The sequence below is a fragment of the Mustela erminea genome, chromosome 3 (assembly GCF_009829155.1).
Source record: "Mustela erminea isolate mMusErm1 chromosome 3, mMusErm1.Pri, whole genome shotgun sequence".
NCBI lineage: Eukaryota > Metazoa > Chordata > Mammalia > Carnivora > Mustelidae > Mustela > Mustela erminea.
Window position 1 is genome coordinate 50,206,182 of NC_045616.1, and position 19,730 is coordinate 50,225,911.

At 40.2% G+C, this 19,730-nt stretch overlaps 1 protein-coding gene across 3 annotated transcripts in view; it reads right to left on the bottom strand.

The window, feature by feature from the left end:
- ADGRV1 (adhesion G protein-coupled receptor V1) overlaps nt 1–19,730 on the bottom strand; it is a 541,343-nt gene that overhangs the window by 79,277 nt on the left and 442,336 nt on the right. For all 3 annotated transcript variants that reach the window (XM_032335763.1, XM_032335762.1, XM_032335765.1), the window contains one exon: nt 12,483–12,640. In XM_032335763.1, coding sequence (XP_032191654.1) covers nt 12,483–12,640 — 158 coding nt within the window. The remainder of the gene's footprint in view (nt 1–12,482; nt 12,641–19,730) is intronic.

Here is a 19,730-nt window from a genome sequence, read left to right on the forward strand (position 1 = left end):
AAAAAATCAGAAATTTTATTTTCATCAGTCAACAGCTGAATGGAAGATTTCAGTCATCCATTTAAAAAAGAAATGAATGTGCTTTTAGATCAAAGCAAAACATGAATAACTGTTTTATGTAGCTTTCAAAGTGGAAGGAAGAAATGCCTCATTGGTAATTTCTCCAGGATAAATAAAGAAGGATCAGTGGGCGGGGAAGGGAAGTCCTTTAAAAGAATGGAGAATGCCAGGAAAATTAAAATTTCAACTTTTTATTACTTGACAGAAAAACTGCCAAGGAAATTCAGCCTATGCACATAAGTTACAAGCAACTGGGAAAGTTTCATTGATTCTCTGGGCCAAACTGAGGCATGGCAATGGTATGCATACTTCAGTAGTAGATGCCAACCACACTGAAGGTCAAAGAGTACACAATACATCTAAGCAACAATGCCACCGTGATGCTCGTAGACACTGACCATATGTATACCACACTGACCATATCTTCTACTAACACCCAACTGAAACTTACTCACGATGGGCATCAAGATGGGAAGTAATTTTGATTCCATTCCCTCTTCTCCCTGACCACCATAACTGATGAAGTCAGCAAGTAAGAATGAATTCAGTTGTGTTGTCTAGGTCTGGATTTATAGAAATCATCGCACTTTTAGGCAACAACACAAGTTCATTGTGGCTGCAGTACAGAGAGTTTGTGTGGGGAAGTAGTGGCATTCTCCTTTCATCCTACAGTCTAGAGATTGCTATTGAATGATTTTAAGGTGATCAGTTTCATTTTTTAGTTGGTTCAGTGTAGAATGGAAACAGACAAGAATTGCGAATATCAGTCTGAAGACAATTGCAACTGTCTAGGTATAAGATGATGGGTTATGGGGCACCTGGGTGGCTCAGTGGGTTAAAGCCTCTGCCTTTGGCTCAGGTCATGATTGCAGGGTCCTGGGATTGAGTCCCACATTGGGCTCTCTGCTCAGCAGGGAACCTGCTTCCTCCTCTCTCTCTGCCTGCCTCTCTGCCTACTTGTGATCTTTGTCAAATAAATAAATAAAATCTTAAAAAAAACCTTAAAAGAAAAAAAAGATGATGGGGGAAATAACTGAGGCACTATGGACTGAACTATGTCCCTCCAAAAGTCGTATGTTGAAGTCCTAACCCTCAATATAATGGTATTTGGAGATGGGGACTTACAGGGTAATTAAGTCATGAAGGGAACCCTTGTGATGGGATTAGAGTGCTTATAGAGATTTTACTTTATTTATTTATTTGACAGACAGAGATCACAAGTAGGCAAAGAGGCAGGCAGAGAGAAAGGGAAGCAGGCTCCCGCTGAGCAGAGAGCCCAGGACCCTGACATCATGACTCGAGCTGAAGGCAGAGGCTTAACCCACTGAGCCACCCAGGTGCCCCAGGATCAGAGTGCTTATAAAAGAGACAGGAGAGAACTATCTTTCTTTCATGTGAGGACACAGCAAGAAGATGGCCATAGCAACCTAGGAAAAGAGCTTTCGTTAGGAGCTAAATAGGCCAGCATCCAGCCTGTGGTACTTTTCAGACTCTCGAAATGTGCGGAATAAATTTCCATTTTTTAAACCACCCAGTCAATGGTATTTTGTTATGGCAGCCCAAACTGACTACTATACCAGGCATAATCATGAAGAGAAAAAAAAAAAAAAAAAAAAAAAAAAAGGAAGGCATCTTTGAGAGATATTTAGGAACCATACAGGACACAGGAGTTATATATCTGACTGTATTCCATATCAATTACATATTGGGAGAGTTGTTATGGTAATAAAAATACCAACATATACTGAGTGCTTAGTATGTTTCAGAGAGTGTACTAAAGGTTCTATATGAATCAACACTGAATCCTTCTAAAGCTCTATAAAGTCTATTATCATTATTATGTCTGCACTACATGAGAAGAGTGAGGACAACTAGGTGTGTTTTAGTACCAGCTGGAGAGCGGGCGGTCTTTCTCGGAAATGAGAAATTGAAGGAATAATTTACCAGACCCGATGGCTTCAAATTCTTTCTGGGAAATGGAGTCTAATAATTACTTTTATGGAATCAGTGTTTTCTAGGTTTAGTTTAATGTTTACACGTTATTTTTCTCAATGAAAGTTTTTTTTTTTTAAAGATTTTTATTTATTTGAGAGAGAGAACATGGAAGAGTGAGTGAGTGAGCATGAGCATGGGGATTGGGAGAGGACAGGAAGAGAGGGAGAAGCAGGCTTCCCACTGAGCAGGGAGCCCAAAATGGAGCTCAATCCTAGGACCCCAGGATCATGACCTGAGCTGAAGGCAGACACTTAACCGACTGAGCCACCCAGGGGCCCCTCAGTGAAACTTTTTAAAAAAGTAATCTCTATACCTAATTTTTGGCTTGAACCCAGGACCCCAAGATTGAGAGTCATAATGCTCTACCAAATGAAACTTCTGATAACAAAATGGCGGGGGGAGGAGGGGAGCCGGAATAATGATTCCTGCTTCAGAGGATTCTTGTAAAAACTGAGATAATATATACAAAATGCTTAGCTCAGTGGCTAGCATATGGTGAGCCCTAATTGTCAGTGGTGCTGAGGGTAATGACCATGATCACCACGACAGAGTTCACACCTGCCACTTGTATGTAGGTCAGCCCTTTACTCTTTCTTCCAATATCTTATCCATACTCATTGCTCTCTGCTCACCTAGAAAACAAATATAAATTGAACAGTTTCATACTGAAATAGCCTCCACAGAGAACTTCCCTTGTCCTTATCAGTATCCAAAGAGACTGGTAAGGTACAAGGAGGTTCAATGAGGTAAAGACATTCAGCAAACTTGAGTTCTAGAAAGATTCAGCTCTGTTACAAATGACCAGTCCCTTTTTTCCTTTGGTTACATGTGTAAATCAGGAGTTGAAACAGAGATTTAAGCTTTCTCTCAATTCTACTATTTTATTTTTTTTTCTTTTCTTTCTTTCTTTTTTTCAAGATTTTATTTATTTATTTGACAAAGAGGGAAAGCAGCAGCGGGAGTAGGAGAGGGAGAAGCAGGCTTCCTGCTCAGCAGGGAGTCCAATGTGGGATTGGATCACAGGACCCTGGGATCAGGACCTGAGCTGAAGGCAGACGCTTAAGGACTGAGCCATCCAGGAGCCCCTATTTTTTTTTTTTTTTTGAATGTCCTAGGCCTTAGGAAACTGACCTCTGATATTACTGTTCTTAGAGTTTCTAAATGCTCCGGAAAACAAACATTCAGGGACTACACATCATCTTTCAAGTTCAGAGATTTCTAATTTGAATCTATAAAAAGACTGAGGTCATAGATATAAATCTAAGCCAAGGATGAGCATCTGTAAAGTTTCTTTAAATGTTCTGGATTTTCCCTACCACCACTGGCAAAATGTGGGAAGACTGAATTGTACTCACAAAGCTTTTTCAAGCTCAAGAGGAAGAGACTGTTCATTGTCTAGTGAGAAGCTCTGGGGTTTTCCTTAGGTCCCTAGGCATTGTTTTTTCATTTTCTTTTTAGCAGTGGGACTGGGAGTAGACTGCAAACAAGCAGCCTGCTGCCAAGGACATGTGAAACCTGTTATATTGGTCATTCTGGATCCTATTCAAGCACATGCTGTTACTAGGTAAGATTACTTTTACTTTGCTTTAGTGGAAGTATTGACTTCACTTTAGGAAACAAAAATCCTACATTTTCCCCCCGTTTTTATTTATAAACCATGTCTGTTTCTGCAAGCAATAAAATTTGAAGTGACAATGGCATACTTAGAATTTTGATGTGAGAATCATAAGGATTCCAGAACCAGAGTGTTTCAGCTATTGATTACTATGTAATAAACCACTACAAAACCTAGTGGCTTAAGATAATTTATGACTTCTCACAGTCGTACAGTCCACGCTGGGCAGTTTTTCTGCTCTGTGTGGTGTCTCCTCAGGCTGGAACCTCCAAGAAGGTTTCTCCACTCACATGTCTGGAATCAGAGCTGGGATGCCTGAAACAACTTGCCAAGCATGTCTATTCACATGGCCACTCTGCATGACTAGCTTGGGGCTCCTAACACCATGGTGGTCTCAGAGTAATTGGACTTGGTGGCGGATTTCCAAGAGAAAGGAAGCTGAAAGTGCTAGTCCTCTTAAAGGTTAAGCCCATTATGGGGCAGCCTCACTCGAATCACGTTATACGAGTCTGAGCAAGTCCAGATTTCAAGGGAGGGGAAAAAAAGACTCCACCGCTTTCTGTGGGGAGAAGCACACATGCAAAGGGAGGGGCCTTCTTTGGAGAACACAGCACAGAGTGTACTGCACTTGCCAGGAGCTCTTTCCTTTTCTTCTTTTTCCTTTGGATTTCGCCGAGTTTGCTGAAACTCTTTTTGAAATTTTCAAAATGTCCAGGGAGAAAAAAGTCACTCAACTTTAGGGTACAAGGGATCATACATTATATACTCATTATAGCAAGCTTTCCATAATTTTCATAATTTTAATGCAATCTTTGCTTACTTTACTGTTGTTATTCTCTCTCAATATGAGGAAATGGAGCCTCCAAAAAAAATGGAAGCATTCACCCTCAAATATGCTCCCAAGCAGAGAAGTGGTCGTGAGAGCAGTGGAGATTCCACACAACTCAGATTTATGCTGCCCACAGGTAGCTGGATCAAGCCACCATTACCTTTTTAGATAACATACTGACACATATGTGTGGGCTTTTATAAGAAAGGGATTTGTAATCAGCTACTTCCTCTTTTTATTCAAATTAATTTTCCTTCCCCGATCTATGAATCATTCCTCACATAGGAATTGGATGATGATTCAGAAAGAACCAGTAAATTCTAATGAGCCTAAAAAGAGAGACAAGCTTATCATTGCCAGAGATCAAAACCAAACCCTAAAATTATAGGCTTTGTTTAAAATGCTGTTTCAGACACTGAAATCTAGTTCAGGGAACATACCTTTTTCCTGAATCATCCTCCCTGCCCGCTTGCCCCACTGAAGGGAGGAGGAGGCCAGTGAATCTCATTAGGAGCCACTGACCTTTGAAAATGTGGTTCACAGCAGTCTGACAGCTAAAGGGCCACAGAAGGCCAGATCACCGCCCCAGACCACACTCAGAAAGGAAGGGGTTGACAGTGGCCATCTTTGGGAGACTATAGCACAAGAGTGCATTTTATTCACGGGAAGCTCCTTCCGTGTCTCTCTCTTTCCCTTAGATTTCACTGAGTTTATCTGAACTCTGAAATTAAAGGCTAGCAGAACCAAAACAGTCACTCAAAATACAGAGGGTAAAGGGAATGGTACTTAGCAGTCATAACCACACATAGCAGTGTTGATAGAAGATTGCTCGTGTTGTCAGACACATCTAATCTGCGTAGGAGTGATTCGTTTGGAGAATGGTTTTATAGAAATATGGAAGATTCCAGGCCTAACGAAATGATTGATGCAAACTCTCCATTTACTCAAAGAGGTCTGATGCTGGAGTTAACTAATCACGTCTGTTTACCAAACCTAAAACTCGAAGGTTAGTAAATAATCATAATCAACCCAGATACCTAAACACAAAATCCAGCTTGGCTATAAAGGAAGCTATGAACTGACCTTTCCTTCTCATAATGCACCTGACTCCTTGTTAAAAGTGATTTATAAACAAACAAAAAACCCTTGGCAATGTATGACCCCAAATACTCAAAACTTAAACATCATTTGGAAAACTAGGAAACTGTGCTTTTATAAGAAGAGGAGATTCACTTGCAGCTCCTCATTCATTACTTGAGAATCTACTTCTCATGATACCATCTACCTAAAAATGCTCATACAGTTAAAAAAAAAATGCAAGGCACAATATAACTAAATTATAAACCATCTAAGCTGCCTTAGGGGGGAAAAAAAAGGCTGCCTTTGTGTATGCTTGGAACCACAGAACCAAGTGGGATCGGCCTGAGCCTAATTAGAACCACCTTCCTTCTCAGGTATTAAAAGTACATGGGTGGAGGGGCGCCTGGGTGGCTCAGTGGTTTGGGCTGCTGCCTTCGGCTCGGGTCATGATCTCAGGGTCCTGGGATCGAGCCCCGCATCGGGCTCTCTGCTCCGTAGGAAGCCTGCTTCCCTCTTTCTCTCTCTCTCTCTGCCTGCCTCTCTGCCTACTTGTGATCTCTGTCTGTCAAATAAATAAATAAAATCTTAAAAAAAATAAAAAATAAAAAAATAAAAGTACATGGGTGGAAAACCTGCAGGTTTCTCAGAGGAGAGTGGAGAAGAGCTTGGGCACTGGTCTGCGTGCTGCCTCTGAAGCTGAGCGTCACGGAGAACTTGGTGGCCTGTGTTTCATTGTGGCATCTGAACTCTGGAATGGTGGGGGGGGAGGTGGCCACTTATAAACAATACAGAATATCAGAAGCGAAGAAAAGGGGTTCATTCTCCAGTTTTTCAAAAATACAGACATGGGAATTTTCAAAAGGTACTTTGTTTTTTGCTAATATACTGTACTTTTCAGCATTCTCTCAACCCCCCCTTTTTATAATATAAATATTTACTTTATGTGTAATTGTGTTAACTTTTGTTCAGTTCTGAAAAATTCTCAACCATCACGTCTTCCAATCTTCTTTTTCTCCACTTCCTATATATTTTTCTCCTGGCCATTTCTTCTCCTACCTCCTAGCTTAGTTTTGGCATGTTCTCTTTTTTGTATGTCACCTTGGTGATTTCTTCAGTCCTAGCATCAGATTCTAATTCATTCCTCGTCTCTGCTTCTCACCTGGGGTTTACCTCAAATATTAAGATATTTTAAAGTTTCAAAGAGTATATTTTTCAGTGTTAAGATTTCTGATATTTGCCTGTTTATATTTATTTTTGTTTCTTATGTTTCATTGTTTTTAGTGGATAAATATTTCTTTATATGGGGTTGTTAAACTTTTTCTGTAAATGGCCAGACATTAAGCATGTTGGGTTTTGCAGGCCACATGGTCCCAGGTGCAACAACACAGATTTAATTCCGCATTGTGAGAGCATAGAGTATATGTAAGCAAATGGGTGTGGCTCAGTTCCAAGAAAAATTTACTTACAAAAACAGGTCACGGCAGCCACTTTGGAAAACAGTGTGGCAGTGCCTCAAAATATTAAACACAGAGCTGGCATATGACCCAGCAATTCCCTTTCTAGGTATATACCTAAGAGAAATGAAAGTCCATGTTAATACAAAAACTTGCATACGAATGTCCATAGCAGCATTCTTTGTAATATCCAAAAGGTGAAAATGACCCAAAGGTCCATCAACTGATGAACAGATAAGCAAAATGTACTGTACACATACTATGGAATATTATTTGTCAGTTAAAATAACACTAACTAAAATACATAGGAACTTTGAAAACATTATGCTAAGTGAAGGAAGCCGGACACAGAAGACCACATATTCTATGATCCAATTATTGGAAATGTGTAGAATAGACATATCTATAGAGACAGGAAGTTGATTAATGGTTACTTAGGGCCTAGGGAAGTGTAGGATGGGGAGCGCCTGCTAATGGGAAAGGGGTTTCTTTCTGAGGTGATGAAAATGTTCTAAATAGCTTATGGTGACTGTCACATGATTACATAAATATACTAAAGACCACTGACATGCACAATTTAAACAGATGACCTTTGCCTGTAAATGACACCTCAACGAAGCTGTTAAGGAAGAGATGGCAGGGGCAAACAGGTGAGCAGCCAGGAGGGCCACAGTCTGCGGATTCCAGCTCTGTATTTTCTAGGATCCTAACATACTTCTCAAAGTTATTTATAGTTTATTGTCTATTTAAATTCTTTTCTGGCTTAAATTCAGCTTTTTTTTTTTTTTTAAGATTTTATTTATTTATTTATTTGACAGAGATCACAAGTGAGCAGAAAGGCAGGCAGAGAGAGAGGGGGAAGCAGGCTCCCCGCTGAGCAAAGAGCCCGACGTGGGGCTCGATCCCAGGACCCCGGGATCGTGACCTGAGCCGAAGGCAGAGGCTTTAACCTACTGAGCCACCCAGGTGCCCCTAAATTTAGCGTTTTGATGACTGACTTTAAGGGTTGTTGGTTTTCCTCCAATGTTTGAGACTTCTTTATGGGAGCTAATCCTCAGTAGAAAGCATTTGTCTCTGGTTGTTCTCTTTGTCTGCTTACCTTTTTCTGTCAAATGTTTCATGGGCACCTCCGGTCAGCTCTCCTGTTCCAAGAGAACTAGTTCGATGTCTTGGGCTTCCTGTCCCCATGGTTACATGTGATAGGATAGTGATTCAGTCCACAAACTCTAGAGAACTGAGCCCAGGGAACTGAGGAGATGCTTTGCCTCCATTCTCCCTGGACTTCCAAAGGCCTTTAGCCGAGTGCAGGCTATGGCGCCAGGGCTTTCTCAGGCTTCTTTCATGCAGGTGCTACTGCCCTAGTCTCCCTGTCTTGGGTGAAAGCTTTCAGGTCCCAGTTCACCCCATGGCAGTTGAGCTACTCCGGCAGCCACTGGCTTGTGGACACAAAAAACACTGGGCCCATCGTTTCAGTCCAGGTTACTACTTTGTCTTCGTGCTCTGTTTCTGAGCCACAGAGATGTCTACTTTAAAAAAATATTTTCCCTTGGGATGTCTGTGTGGCTGAGATGGTTAAGCGTCTACCTTAGGCTCAGGTCATGATCCCATGGTCCTGGCATCGAGTTCCACGTCAGGCTCCCTGCTTAGCAAAGAGTCTGCTTCTCCCTCTCTCTCTCTGTCTCTCTGCTTGTGCTCTCTCTCTCAAATGAATAAATAAAATTTTTAAGAAAAAAAAATAAAAAATACCTTCTCTTGTTCGATTGTCTCTTGACTCCTATGTAAAGGCTCCTGGGGGGCAGGGCAGAGGGCAATACACAGATCTACAGTGCCATCCTGACTGGACACTTCTCAAGGCAATGGAATTTTAGCAAAAAGATTCAAAAAGGGCATCAAATGCTCCTTGGTGGAGTAGACATGCTTTATCTTTTCTTTTTTTTCCTTCTAGCAATCTTGAATTTGAAATAAGCGGAGTATATTCAAATGGAGGTGTATTATAGTAGGTTGCAAATAAAATAGAAAATATTAGACCAGCAGTCAGAGGTGAACACATATTTTTGAGAATCTCAGAAGTTAAGAAAACAATTATAGCCCCAATGATAATAACGTTCAAAGTGATATCTACAAACAGATCAACGAAATAAATACTCTAATTTTTACTTTTGATGACTCCTCTTCTTTTCAATGCTATATATTTAGCTTAAGGATACAGACCTATATGATTTTATGGTACATCTGTGATTAATTTATTCATTTATTATATGAACTATTAACAATAATTAATATTAACAAGTATTAACTATGCTCCTGCTAGCCACTGAGTACTCTAAAAGGCCATGATGATACAGTGATGAATCATAAATGGCCCTTGCCCTCCAAGAATTCCAAATTTATTAATGAAATCAACCGCACACACCAAAAGAAGTCACCATTTCATTCTAAGATAAGTGCTATAATGGCTGTAGGGAAAAAGTGCCTCAAAGGCATAGATGAGGAAATAGGCAATTCTTACTTGGTGTGGTTCAGTGAAGAGGAATTGTAATTCAGAGAAGAGGTAGCACATTGGGAACTTTCAGAATTTCTATGGAAGACTGAGTAGTACTTTGTTGGAAAGGGAGGTCTAGGGGAATTAACTTGTGCTTAAACCATTTTGACTTTGATTATGGGTGTATTTTGGACAGCTGTGGGGAGTGAATGGAGATTATGAGAGGGCAATAAAACCTCTCCACCTCTCTCTCATCCACAGTTCGACACATTATTTACTAAACACACAGATTTTTATTAACTAAAAATGAAGAGTTCAAAGTAGAGTTCTCCTTACATGAGCAAAGAGGGTGGGATCAGGTAATTTTAAGAAAGAGTAAATACATGGCATGGTCAGAATGCAGAATAACTAGTAACTGACTTGGGGATGAAAAGATGGCCTGGGTGGGTGGACAGTAGGGGCTCCTGTATTGTAGGCCAAAGAGACTGGCTTTTTTCTCAGGCAATGAGAGAGAACCTGAATGGCTGTAATGCTGAAGAGAGGGAATCCACTTTACATTGGTGAAATATAGACACCTGAGAACATGAGATGGAGAAGAAAAAGACTAGAACTAGTGACCACTCAAGGAAATACTATAAGAGTCCAAGTGTGAAATACTGACTATTAGACTAAATCGTCATGGGAATGGGGGAATTAGAAATATAATAATTTTATTTGAAAAGCTATGATAGAATAATACTGCTATTAATATTTCATGGCAAGAGGTTTCCTTAGTTGGGAAACAAGTGCTGAAGCTTTTAGCATTATGTTTAATGCTTGAGGGCTATGTTTTTCAGATAATTGGAGTATTATTATCTACAATATCTATGATGGAGAATATCCAAAAGGTGATTTAGCCATGAAGAAGAATTAACTCATTACCTTAGGCTCTTATGTTTCACTTTTAAAAACATGCAAACACTAGCATTTTCTTTAAACTTTTTTTTTTTTTTAGATTTTATTTATTTGACAGATAGAGATCACAAGTAGGCAGAGAGAGTCAAGGAAGCAGGCTCCCCGCTGAGCAGAGAGCCCGACGCGGGGCTCGATCCCAGGGCCCCGGGATCATGACCCAAGCAGAAGGCAGAGGCTTTAACCCACTGAGCCACCCAGGTGCCCAAACACTAGCATTTTTATATTATACAGAGAAGAGAAGAAATCTTATCATTTGGGGAAAGAAACAAACCTTCTGTTCAAAAGAGGCATGTATAAATGAATCCCAGGGGGCACCTGGGTGGCTCAGTGGCTTAAAGCCTCTGCCTTCGGGTCCGGTCATGATCCCAGGGTCCTGGGATCAAGCCCCGAGTCAGGCTCTCTGCTCTGTGGGGAGCCTGCTTCCTCCTCTCTCTGCCTGCCTCTCTGCCCACTTGTGATCTCTGTCAAATAAATAAATAAATAAGTCTTAAAAAAAAAAAGAATCCCAGGTTGAATAAAAGCACAGCTTTTGGATAAATGCTATGTCCCATGAAAAAGTAGGATTTCTACATTGAATATTGTTTCTTTATTTTAAAGAATTTAAGATTAATTATAACTTTAAATAATATTTCTGCCCACATAATGACTGCATGCTTAAATGGGAAGGAAGAGAGAAGAGCTGGTAGATACAGCTGTCCTGCAAACTGGCCCACAAGCTAATGTCAAAAAGTCCCTTCTCTTTACCTCATGAGGAAAATCCTTTCCGTGTTCCCTGACCCACTTTGGAAGCTAGAAGGCACTTCATACAGTAGAGGTGACAATATCTTATTATTGTCTTATCCTGTGACAATATCTATTGAGCTGATGATAATGTATTAAACACTATTCAAAGGACTTCATATATGGTATCCTGCTTAAACTTTGAAAAGCTCTGAAAATGTGAAAATCTCTCTCACACATTTGGCTTTAGATCTATAAAAACTTAGAGGAGAGGAGACTTCTTCATTGGCCTGAGGGGTCCCCAGCCCTAGCTCACAAGATTCTCTCTGATGTCCCTGTCACTCACACCATTTAAAATTTTTTTTTTTTAAGATTTTATTTACTTATTTGACAGACAGAGATCACAAGTAGACAGAGAGGCAGGCAGAGAGAAAGAGAGAGAGGGAAGCAGTCTCCCTGCTGAGCAGAGAGCCCGATGCGGGACTCGATCCCAGGATGCTGGGATCATGACCTGAGCCGAAGGCAGCGGCTTAACCCACGGAGCCACCCAGGCGCCCCCACTCACACCATTTTAGAGGGAATTTTCTCCATGCAGGTGTGTGGTTATTGTTCCTCGTTAAGAAAATTCCTGAGAGACTCTAATCTAACAACAACAACAAGAAAGAATCAGATCATAAAAACCTATGTTAAGTATGATTCAAAGGGAAAAAATGAGCTGCACTGAAAGCCAATTTGAGTTGGAAAGACTTGCACTCTTAAGTAACCAGACATGTGTAGCCAGTTATGAAGCTCTCCAATCACATATGTTTTTAAACATCTGTCAGCACAATCAGAACTCCACATGCAAACCACGGCACTCGTGAGCGTTAGGGAGGGTTGTCTGTGATGAAGTCTCAGAAGCTGAGAGAAATGAATAGATTTCACAGGCTGAACACAGGTTGTTCTTGCTTGACTTGAAAGCCTGGGGAAGCAGCTCCCAAGGCTGTGAGGCATTTACTTGAACATTAATATCTTAAGGACAAAACTGGAACTGGCAATAAAATCTATGAAGCCCTGAAGAAAGAGACACGTCAGAAAGTGCCAAGGAGTGGGGAAACTAGGGAGCCATAGCTTAACTTATGGTTTCAGAGCTGGAAGCTGAGTCTAACTTTTCTTCCTCCTTCCTTCTCTCCCTCCTTTTCTTCCATCTTTCCTTCCTTCCTCTTTCTTTCTCTCTTTCTCAATTATTCAGTGACACTTTCCCACCATTAAAAAGTTCCCATCTCCAAAGTGCAAATAGGGTTCATTCCAAACCTGCAGCATTTGTTCTTCCTCTGAAGACATCATCATACGCTTTCCACTGTGGCTTCACCTGGTAGGCATGGATGAACACCACAAACACCACCACAAGGCACATTAAAGGAACAAGGGCTGCCGTGAACAGAGCTGCGTAGATGTTCGGGATGAAACACCTGGAAGAGAGAAGAGGCGATGAGATAAATCAGACAACTTCTCTATAAATGCTTTTATATTTGGAATGTGTTATGTCATCACTTTATACTAGCTCTCTGGGTTGAAATGTCGGCAAAAGCCAATTTTTGGATGCTAGATTGAAGCTTTGTTTGAGTAGAGGCGACACGATTAAATCTAACCCACTGCTTCACAAAGTTGGTTCTAATGGAACATGCATATCCTGACGTGCTCAGAAAACTTTAACAGAGGTTATGGCAAAATAAGTTTGAGAAGTGCATGTATGCTTTTCTAGCTCTATCTTGTTGGCCTAATAGACCAAGATCTCATTGAGCACTGCATAAAAGGCAGCATTGTTTAAAGGCAAATTTGAGGATTCCTAGGGCTCATTCTGTCATTTCCATAATCTTGTTTTTTGAGTGAAAGACAGTTTTGTCATTTTTAAGTGATACATCTTTTTTTAATTTTTTATTTTTTATAAACATATATTTTTATCCCCAGGGATACAGGTCTATGAATCACCAGGTTTACACACTTCACAGCACTCACCAAAGCACATACCCTCCCCAATGTCCATAATCCCACCCCCTTCTCCCAACCCCCCTCCCCCCAGCAACCCTCAGTTCTAAGTTATACATTTTTTTTTAAAGATTTTATTTATCTGAGAGAGAAAGTGAGAGTGAGAGAAGGAGCAGGGGAAGGGACAGAAGGAGAGAGAGAAGCAGACTCCCTGCTGAGCAGGGACCCCCCCCCCCCCCAACTCGGGATTTGATCCTAGGACTCCAGGATCGTGACCAGAGCCAAAGGCAGACACCCAACTCACTGAGCCACCTAGGTGCCTGTAAGTTACATATTTTCCCAAGATCCATTAATTCTCTTGAAAATGATAACTTTCCCTTTGGAAGTTCTACTACACAACTGTATCTATGATTACTGGGGGTTTATTTAGATCAATGAGGTTCAAGGTAAACTCACATTATTTATTTTGGTAACAATGAAATTCCATGGAAAATGGTTTCAGGGATGTACCTGGAAATTTTTACTCAGTCAGAAAATCCTCTTGTTCTTTACATAAGAAATATAAAAAATGTCAAAAAAATGTCAAAATGAAGGACCATTAAATAGGCTCAATATCTAAAACTGTGTTTTTGAAGTATTACAAAGAGCACACCTCCTACAACTTATAATAATATAATAGTTCTAATTACAAGAAATCTTTTTTTTTAATTACAAGAAATCTTAATAATAGGGAGCGACTCCTGTCAAATACCTTTTCCTCACTTTTCCATTTTTAATATCTATAAACCTAAGATAACAATAAAGCCAAAAATAATGGATTCTGAAGAAAACCCAAGGAAAAAGTATAAACTATTTAGAAGGAAACCTCAAAATTCAAACTACAGGTAATCAGGAGAAACAGCCATTCTAGCAACTGAGAAAAGCAGTGCTTCAATTTCATATTTAAAAAGAGATACATTGTAGACCTTCCTCAGGTATTATTTTTAATTAACATGACCTGGCAAATGTATTCCTCAAGTAAACAAGACACATTTCAAGAGATATTTCAATACACATTCTGCATCTGCAAAGAGATGTCAGAATGATGAATATCCTGGCTTTTAGAATTTAATTTGGACAGTACAAAGCCTGAATCATCCCTGTACTCTCATCTGTATGCCAGAAGACCTGTATCTTCCAGGTAAAAGGCGTATGATTAACTAGAACAGGCAAACATTAATGGCTTTGATCTTGAATATATTTCTGCACTAAAAATAGCAATCACGTTGGCTACTCATTTTCTGTATACTGACCTAAAACAATTGTTTTCATCTGAATTACAGATTCACTGGCAGATCTGGCCGAAAGTGGCTTAGACCAACGCGGACACTGACAAAGGAACTCACACAGGCTTCTGTGCTTTATTTTTACCTTCAAAAATGTGATCACAATTCAACTTCAGTCTGTAAAATGGGGTTACTGAATCTATTATGACCTGCTCAGGGATTAATTAACATATCGTACCAAGTGCTTTGGCATAGGCTTGACCCTTCAACATCTACATTTCCCAGGGGCTGACCATGTTTGGTTCTCATGTCACTATTTGAAGGGCTTTCCTAAAAACTTTCCTTTACTTTAGAAAACAACCCTTGAAAGCAGAACCCCAACAAATAGCACACCAACCTAGGTGAAAAAAAAAAAAAAAAGAGGCAAAGTGAACCCCTAGGAAGTTAGAAGTGACCAGTGGCTCTTGGAAAGAGAAGGGAATCCTTTAAGTGCCACAGCTCTTATAAACCTCCTTTGCAATTCTCCCTGCTTGTACGATGACTTAGTCATGTTGGCCCATTCTTTCAGAGAAGGGTAAGGAAAATTACCCAATTCTGAGGTGATCCATTTTCTCCCATTTCTTCGGAGCTGCACAAGTCATGGCATCTCCCACGTACTGGGCTGCTGAGAGTGCCCGAAGTTTGTCCTTCACATGGTCAACGTGGAGCCAGATCACTGATGAAGAGGGCTTTGGCCCCACAGCATGCCTGGTCCTGGAGGCAGCCCCTCCTGCCCCTCTCCCCCATCATAGCACTGCTCTCCGCATGGTCCTGCCTGCGCCAACTCCTGTGTAGCTGTGACTCCATGCCAGTCTTTCTCCAACAAAAAAGGATCTGCTGTACGTACGTACATACTACCTCTCCTTAGGAACCAGGAAGCCAGACAACTCTTCTAGAAATGCTACCAAATGAGGCAGTTGCAAATGAGATAGGGCTAAAAGGGTAACCGACCAGTGCAGGTAGCAATCAGGGCTTCCACACGCCCAGGACCCCATCCAAGGAAAGCAGGTGGAGAAGGCGGTGTCATTCCACATCCTCAAATTATATTTCATACAGGAACACCTTCTTTTAAATTCTCCTTATTTGTTTTTTCCTTGAAAGCTAATAGATATTACTTGACTTTTCTGATAAATATTGTCTGAATGGGATTTCTACTGGTATAGACTAACACTTCTGACATAGGGGGGCTCCTGGGTGGCTCAGTTGGTTAAGCATCTATCTTCGGCTCAGGTCATGATCCCGGGGTCCTGGAATCGAGCCCCGCTTCGGGCTCCCTGCTCAGCGGAGAGTCCGCTTCTCCCTCTCCCGCTGCCGGCTTGTGCTCTCTCTCTATCTCTCTGTCAAATACATAAAATCTTGGGGGAAACAGGGACAAAATGATATATTAAACAAACAAACCCAAAGCTTCTGACATAGGTTTAAAACTTCCCAAGATAAATGAAGTATATACTACCCTTAAAAGAAAAGACAAAGCACAACAACAATGAATACGACAACAAGAAAAGAAAAAACACAAGCCTCACCAACCAGAATTTCTTTCAGTCCCATCGAATAAGATTATATAGTAGTACATCAGGGCGTTTGAGGATGAGATCATATGAATGTGATGTGTGCAGTTAGGAAACTGTGACTATCACGTTAGAAATAGTTTCTGGAAAAAAAGTTGGGAACAAATTCTCGGAAAAAAGGAATGTAGTGTAAGAACTGAAGAGACTGAATGCTCTGGGCACACAAGAGCTGGGCAGGGGGGGGCAGCTGATTAACGCCCTGGCAGCTACTGTTTCAACAACAACAGGTCTGGCCATCCCCAGAGAAATGAGACAAAGGCCATGTGGCTCTGCTTTCTCAGAAAGGGTGAGGAGAATGTGCTTCTTGTCATTACCAGCTCACCCAGCTTCAAAGTATTCTGGTGACCCTTTTCTCTTTTGGGGTTGATTTCTGGATTTTTGTAATCACATGATGAACTTTGGCTGTTTCCTTTTAAACTTTCATGGGTAAATTTCCTTTCTTCTTCTTCTTCTTATTTTTTTCCCTTTCTTATTATAACCCACAGATAATATAATTCATTTTAAAATCTCATCAGAACGTCTTCCTTTTCTCTCTGTTTTTGGCCAGATGATACAAGAAGATGCTGTTTCACTATCTTCTCTGTTTCCCCTTTCAGTCTACTCTTAGAGCATTCACAACACTTTATGTCACTTTCTTTTTTTTTTTTTTAAAGATTTTATTTATTTATTTGACAGACAGATCACAAGTAGGCAGAGAGGCAGGCAGAGAGAGGAGGAGGAAGCAGGCTCCCCACTGAGCAGAGAGCCCGATGCGGGGCTCGATCCCAGGACCCTGGGATCATGACCTGAGCCGAAGGCAGAGGCTTTAACCCACTGAGCCACCCAGGCACCCCTATGTCACTTTCTAATTTAGTAAGATTATTACCTCCCCTAGGTAGCACTTTGTACTTACTGAAGTGTGTTCACTTGCATTACCTAGCTTGGCATTAAAAAAAAAAAAAAATCAATCATGTGGGTGGCATGGGGTATTTCAGTTTCTTTTTTCCTGTATGAAGCCAGCATAAGAAGGAACTCAGAAGCAAAGACGTCCAGGAGAGACATAAGCTCCCCTCACAACTGCTGAAAATACTGGGAAAGATGCTGGGAACTCCTTGTATGTGAGACTATGATTTGAGTCCATCTAAATTATATTTTATCTTTTTTTTTTAATGTATCTTTTTAATTAAATTTTTTATTTTTTATAAACATATATTTTTATCCCCAGGGGTACAGGTCTGTGAATCACCAGGTTTATACACTTCACAGCACTCACCAAAGCACATACCCTCCCCAATGTCCATAACCCCACCCCCTTCTCCCAACCTCCCTCCCCCCAGCAACCCTCAGTTTGTTTTGTGAGATTAAGAGTCACTTATGGTTTGTTTCCCTCCCAATTCCATCTTGTTTCATTGATTCTTCTCTAAATTATATTTTAAAGAACAAGTTGACCCTGGGAAACTGTAGGACTTGAAATCCAGGGTAACATCTGGATGACATAGGTAATAAAAAAAGGACTAGCTAATGAAAAAATAATACAGGTGAGCCTTGAAAAATGCAGGGGTGAGTGGCGCTGACCCCCTGTTCCAGTCAAAAATCCACCTCTAGGGGGGCCTGGCTGGCTTAGTCAATAGTGCCTATGACTTTTTTTTTTTTCGCCTATGACTTTTTATGTCAGGGTTGTGAGTTCAAGTCCCATGTTGGGCATAGAGACTACTTAATTAAACAAATTTTTTTAAAATTCATGTAAAATTTTTGGCTCCCCCAAAACGTAACTACTGATAGCCTACTGGTGACTGGAAGCCTTACTGATAAATATAAATGGTTGATTAAAACATACTTTGTATGTGATATGTATTCTACACTCTGCAGTTGGATTAATGTAAGCTAGAAAAAAGAAAATGTTACTAAGAAAATCATAAGGAAGAGAAAATACATTTATAGTATTATTGTTATTTTTTTTTTTAAAAAGCCATAAATAAGGGAATCCACGCATTTCAAACTGTGTGGTTCAAGGGTCAACGCTAAATGTTTGTTTCCAAAGTCTTCTTTGTAACTACTTTTCCTCAATAAGATGATGTAACAGTTGACTCTGAGGCTCATGTGCCAACTTCCCACAGGTAAGTCTCCTTAAGATTTCCTGAATGATGGCACTTAACATCCAACATTTGTTGTTTCAGCCAACTTTTTCTTTTTGAAACTCCTGGTGATATGCTACTTTATTTGAGGTTAAAGGAGATGGTTTGTCAGTTTCACCCTAGAAATTATTTAATGTATGATGAATCAAAAATGGTTCATTTACTGCAAATTGGTTTCTACTTTGTGTGGAAAGTACAGCGGCACCTGGGTGGCCCAGTCAGTTAAGCGTCCGACTCTTGACTTCCACTCAGGTCTTGATCTTAGGGTTATGAAATCGTGAAACAGCCTGGTGTTGATATTAGGCTCTGAGCTCGGCATGGAGTCTGCTTGAGATTCTCTTTCCCCCTCTCTCTTCCTATCCCCCTGCTTGCTTTCTCTCAAATAAATAAATAAATCTTAAGAAAAAATGTGTAATATATCTGTTTATTGGCCCTGGTCAAAGAATACAGATGTTATTCATTATGTAGATGCTTATCATTTATAAATGAAATCTAAGCCAATATTTGTGTTTTCAATATTCCCTTCTATGTATGTCCAATTTACTTTCTTTACAGAGATGATATTATTATTTAACACAGATTTCTTATTCACCTATGAATTTGTGTGTATGCGTGTGAGTATGAATTTATTTGTATATATGTATGTATTTCCCGTCTCATCCAACCTGGCTGGAGAGGTTTAGAGAAACACTTCAAACACGTTAATTTTTCCTACTGAATAAATTTATGATGACATCAGAGAGAAGAGAAAAATAACAGTTTGGATTTAACTAGCTGCAAGAGGAAAATATTTTTTCTTTCTGTCCTTCTATTGCAGTGTGTATAGCATTTTTCATACCAGGGGAAATCAACTGAATTCATTCATTCATTCATTTACTCATTCAGTCATTTATTTATAAGCCTAGTGTGGAACCCAATTCAGGGCTTGAACTCAAAACCCTGAGATCAAGACCTGAGCTAAGATCAAGAGTCCGACACTTAACTGACTAAGCCACCCAGGTGCCCTTGACTGAATTCTTAAACTGAATGTTCCTTGAAGTTTAAACTTTATTTATTTATTTTTTAAATAAAGATTTCATTTATTTATTTGACAGAGAGAGACAGCAAGAGAAGGAATACAAGCAGGGGGAGTGGAGAAGCAGGCCACCTCCTGAGCAGGGAACCCGACATGGGGCTCGATCTGAGGACCCTGGGATCATGACCTGAGCTGATGGTAGGTGCTTAATGACTGAGCAACCCAGGCACTCTGAAGTTTAAACTTTAAATAAAAACACTATTAAAATTAAATTGCAGATAAGCCCCACAAAGTGAAACTGCACATTAGGGTAATGTATGGACTTAGAGAAGAAGGAGAGGAACAAAGTATTTTCCTAGAGTGAATTAGCTAGATGATGAAAACTATCTTAAATATTACTGCTACTATTCCTAATTCTACCAGCATTACTCATAATACTGGCAGTGATCATTTATTATGTGTCAGACATTTATGATATGCATTATCAATATAAACATCCCAACAATGTCACTAGCCTCACTGTATATGTGGAAAAATGACATCTAAATAATAGAAGGTCAAAGAGCTAGCAG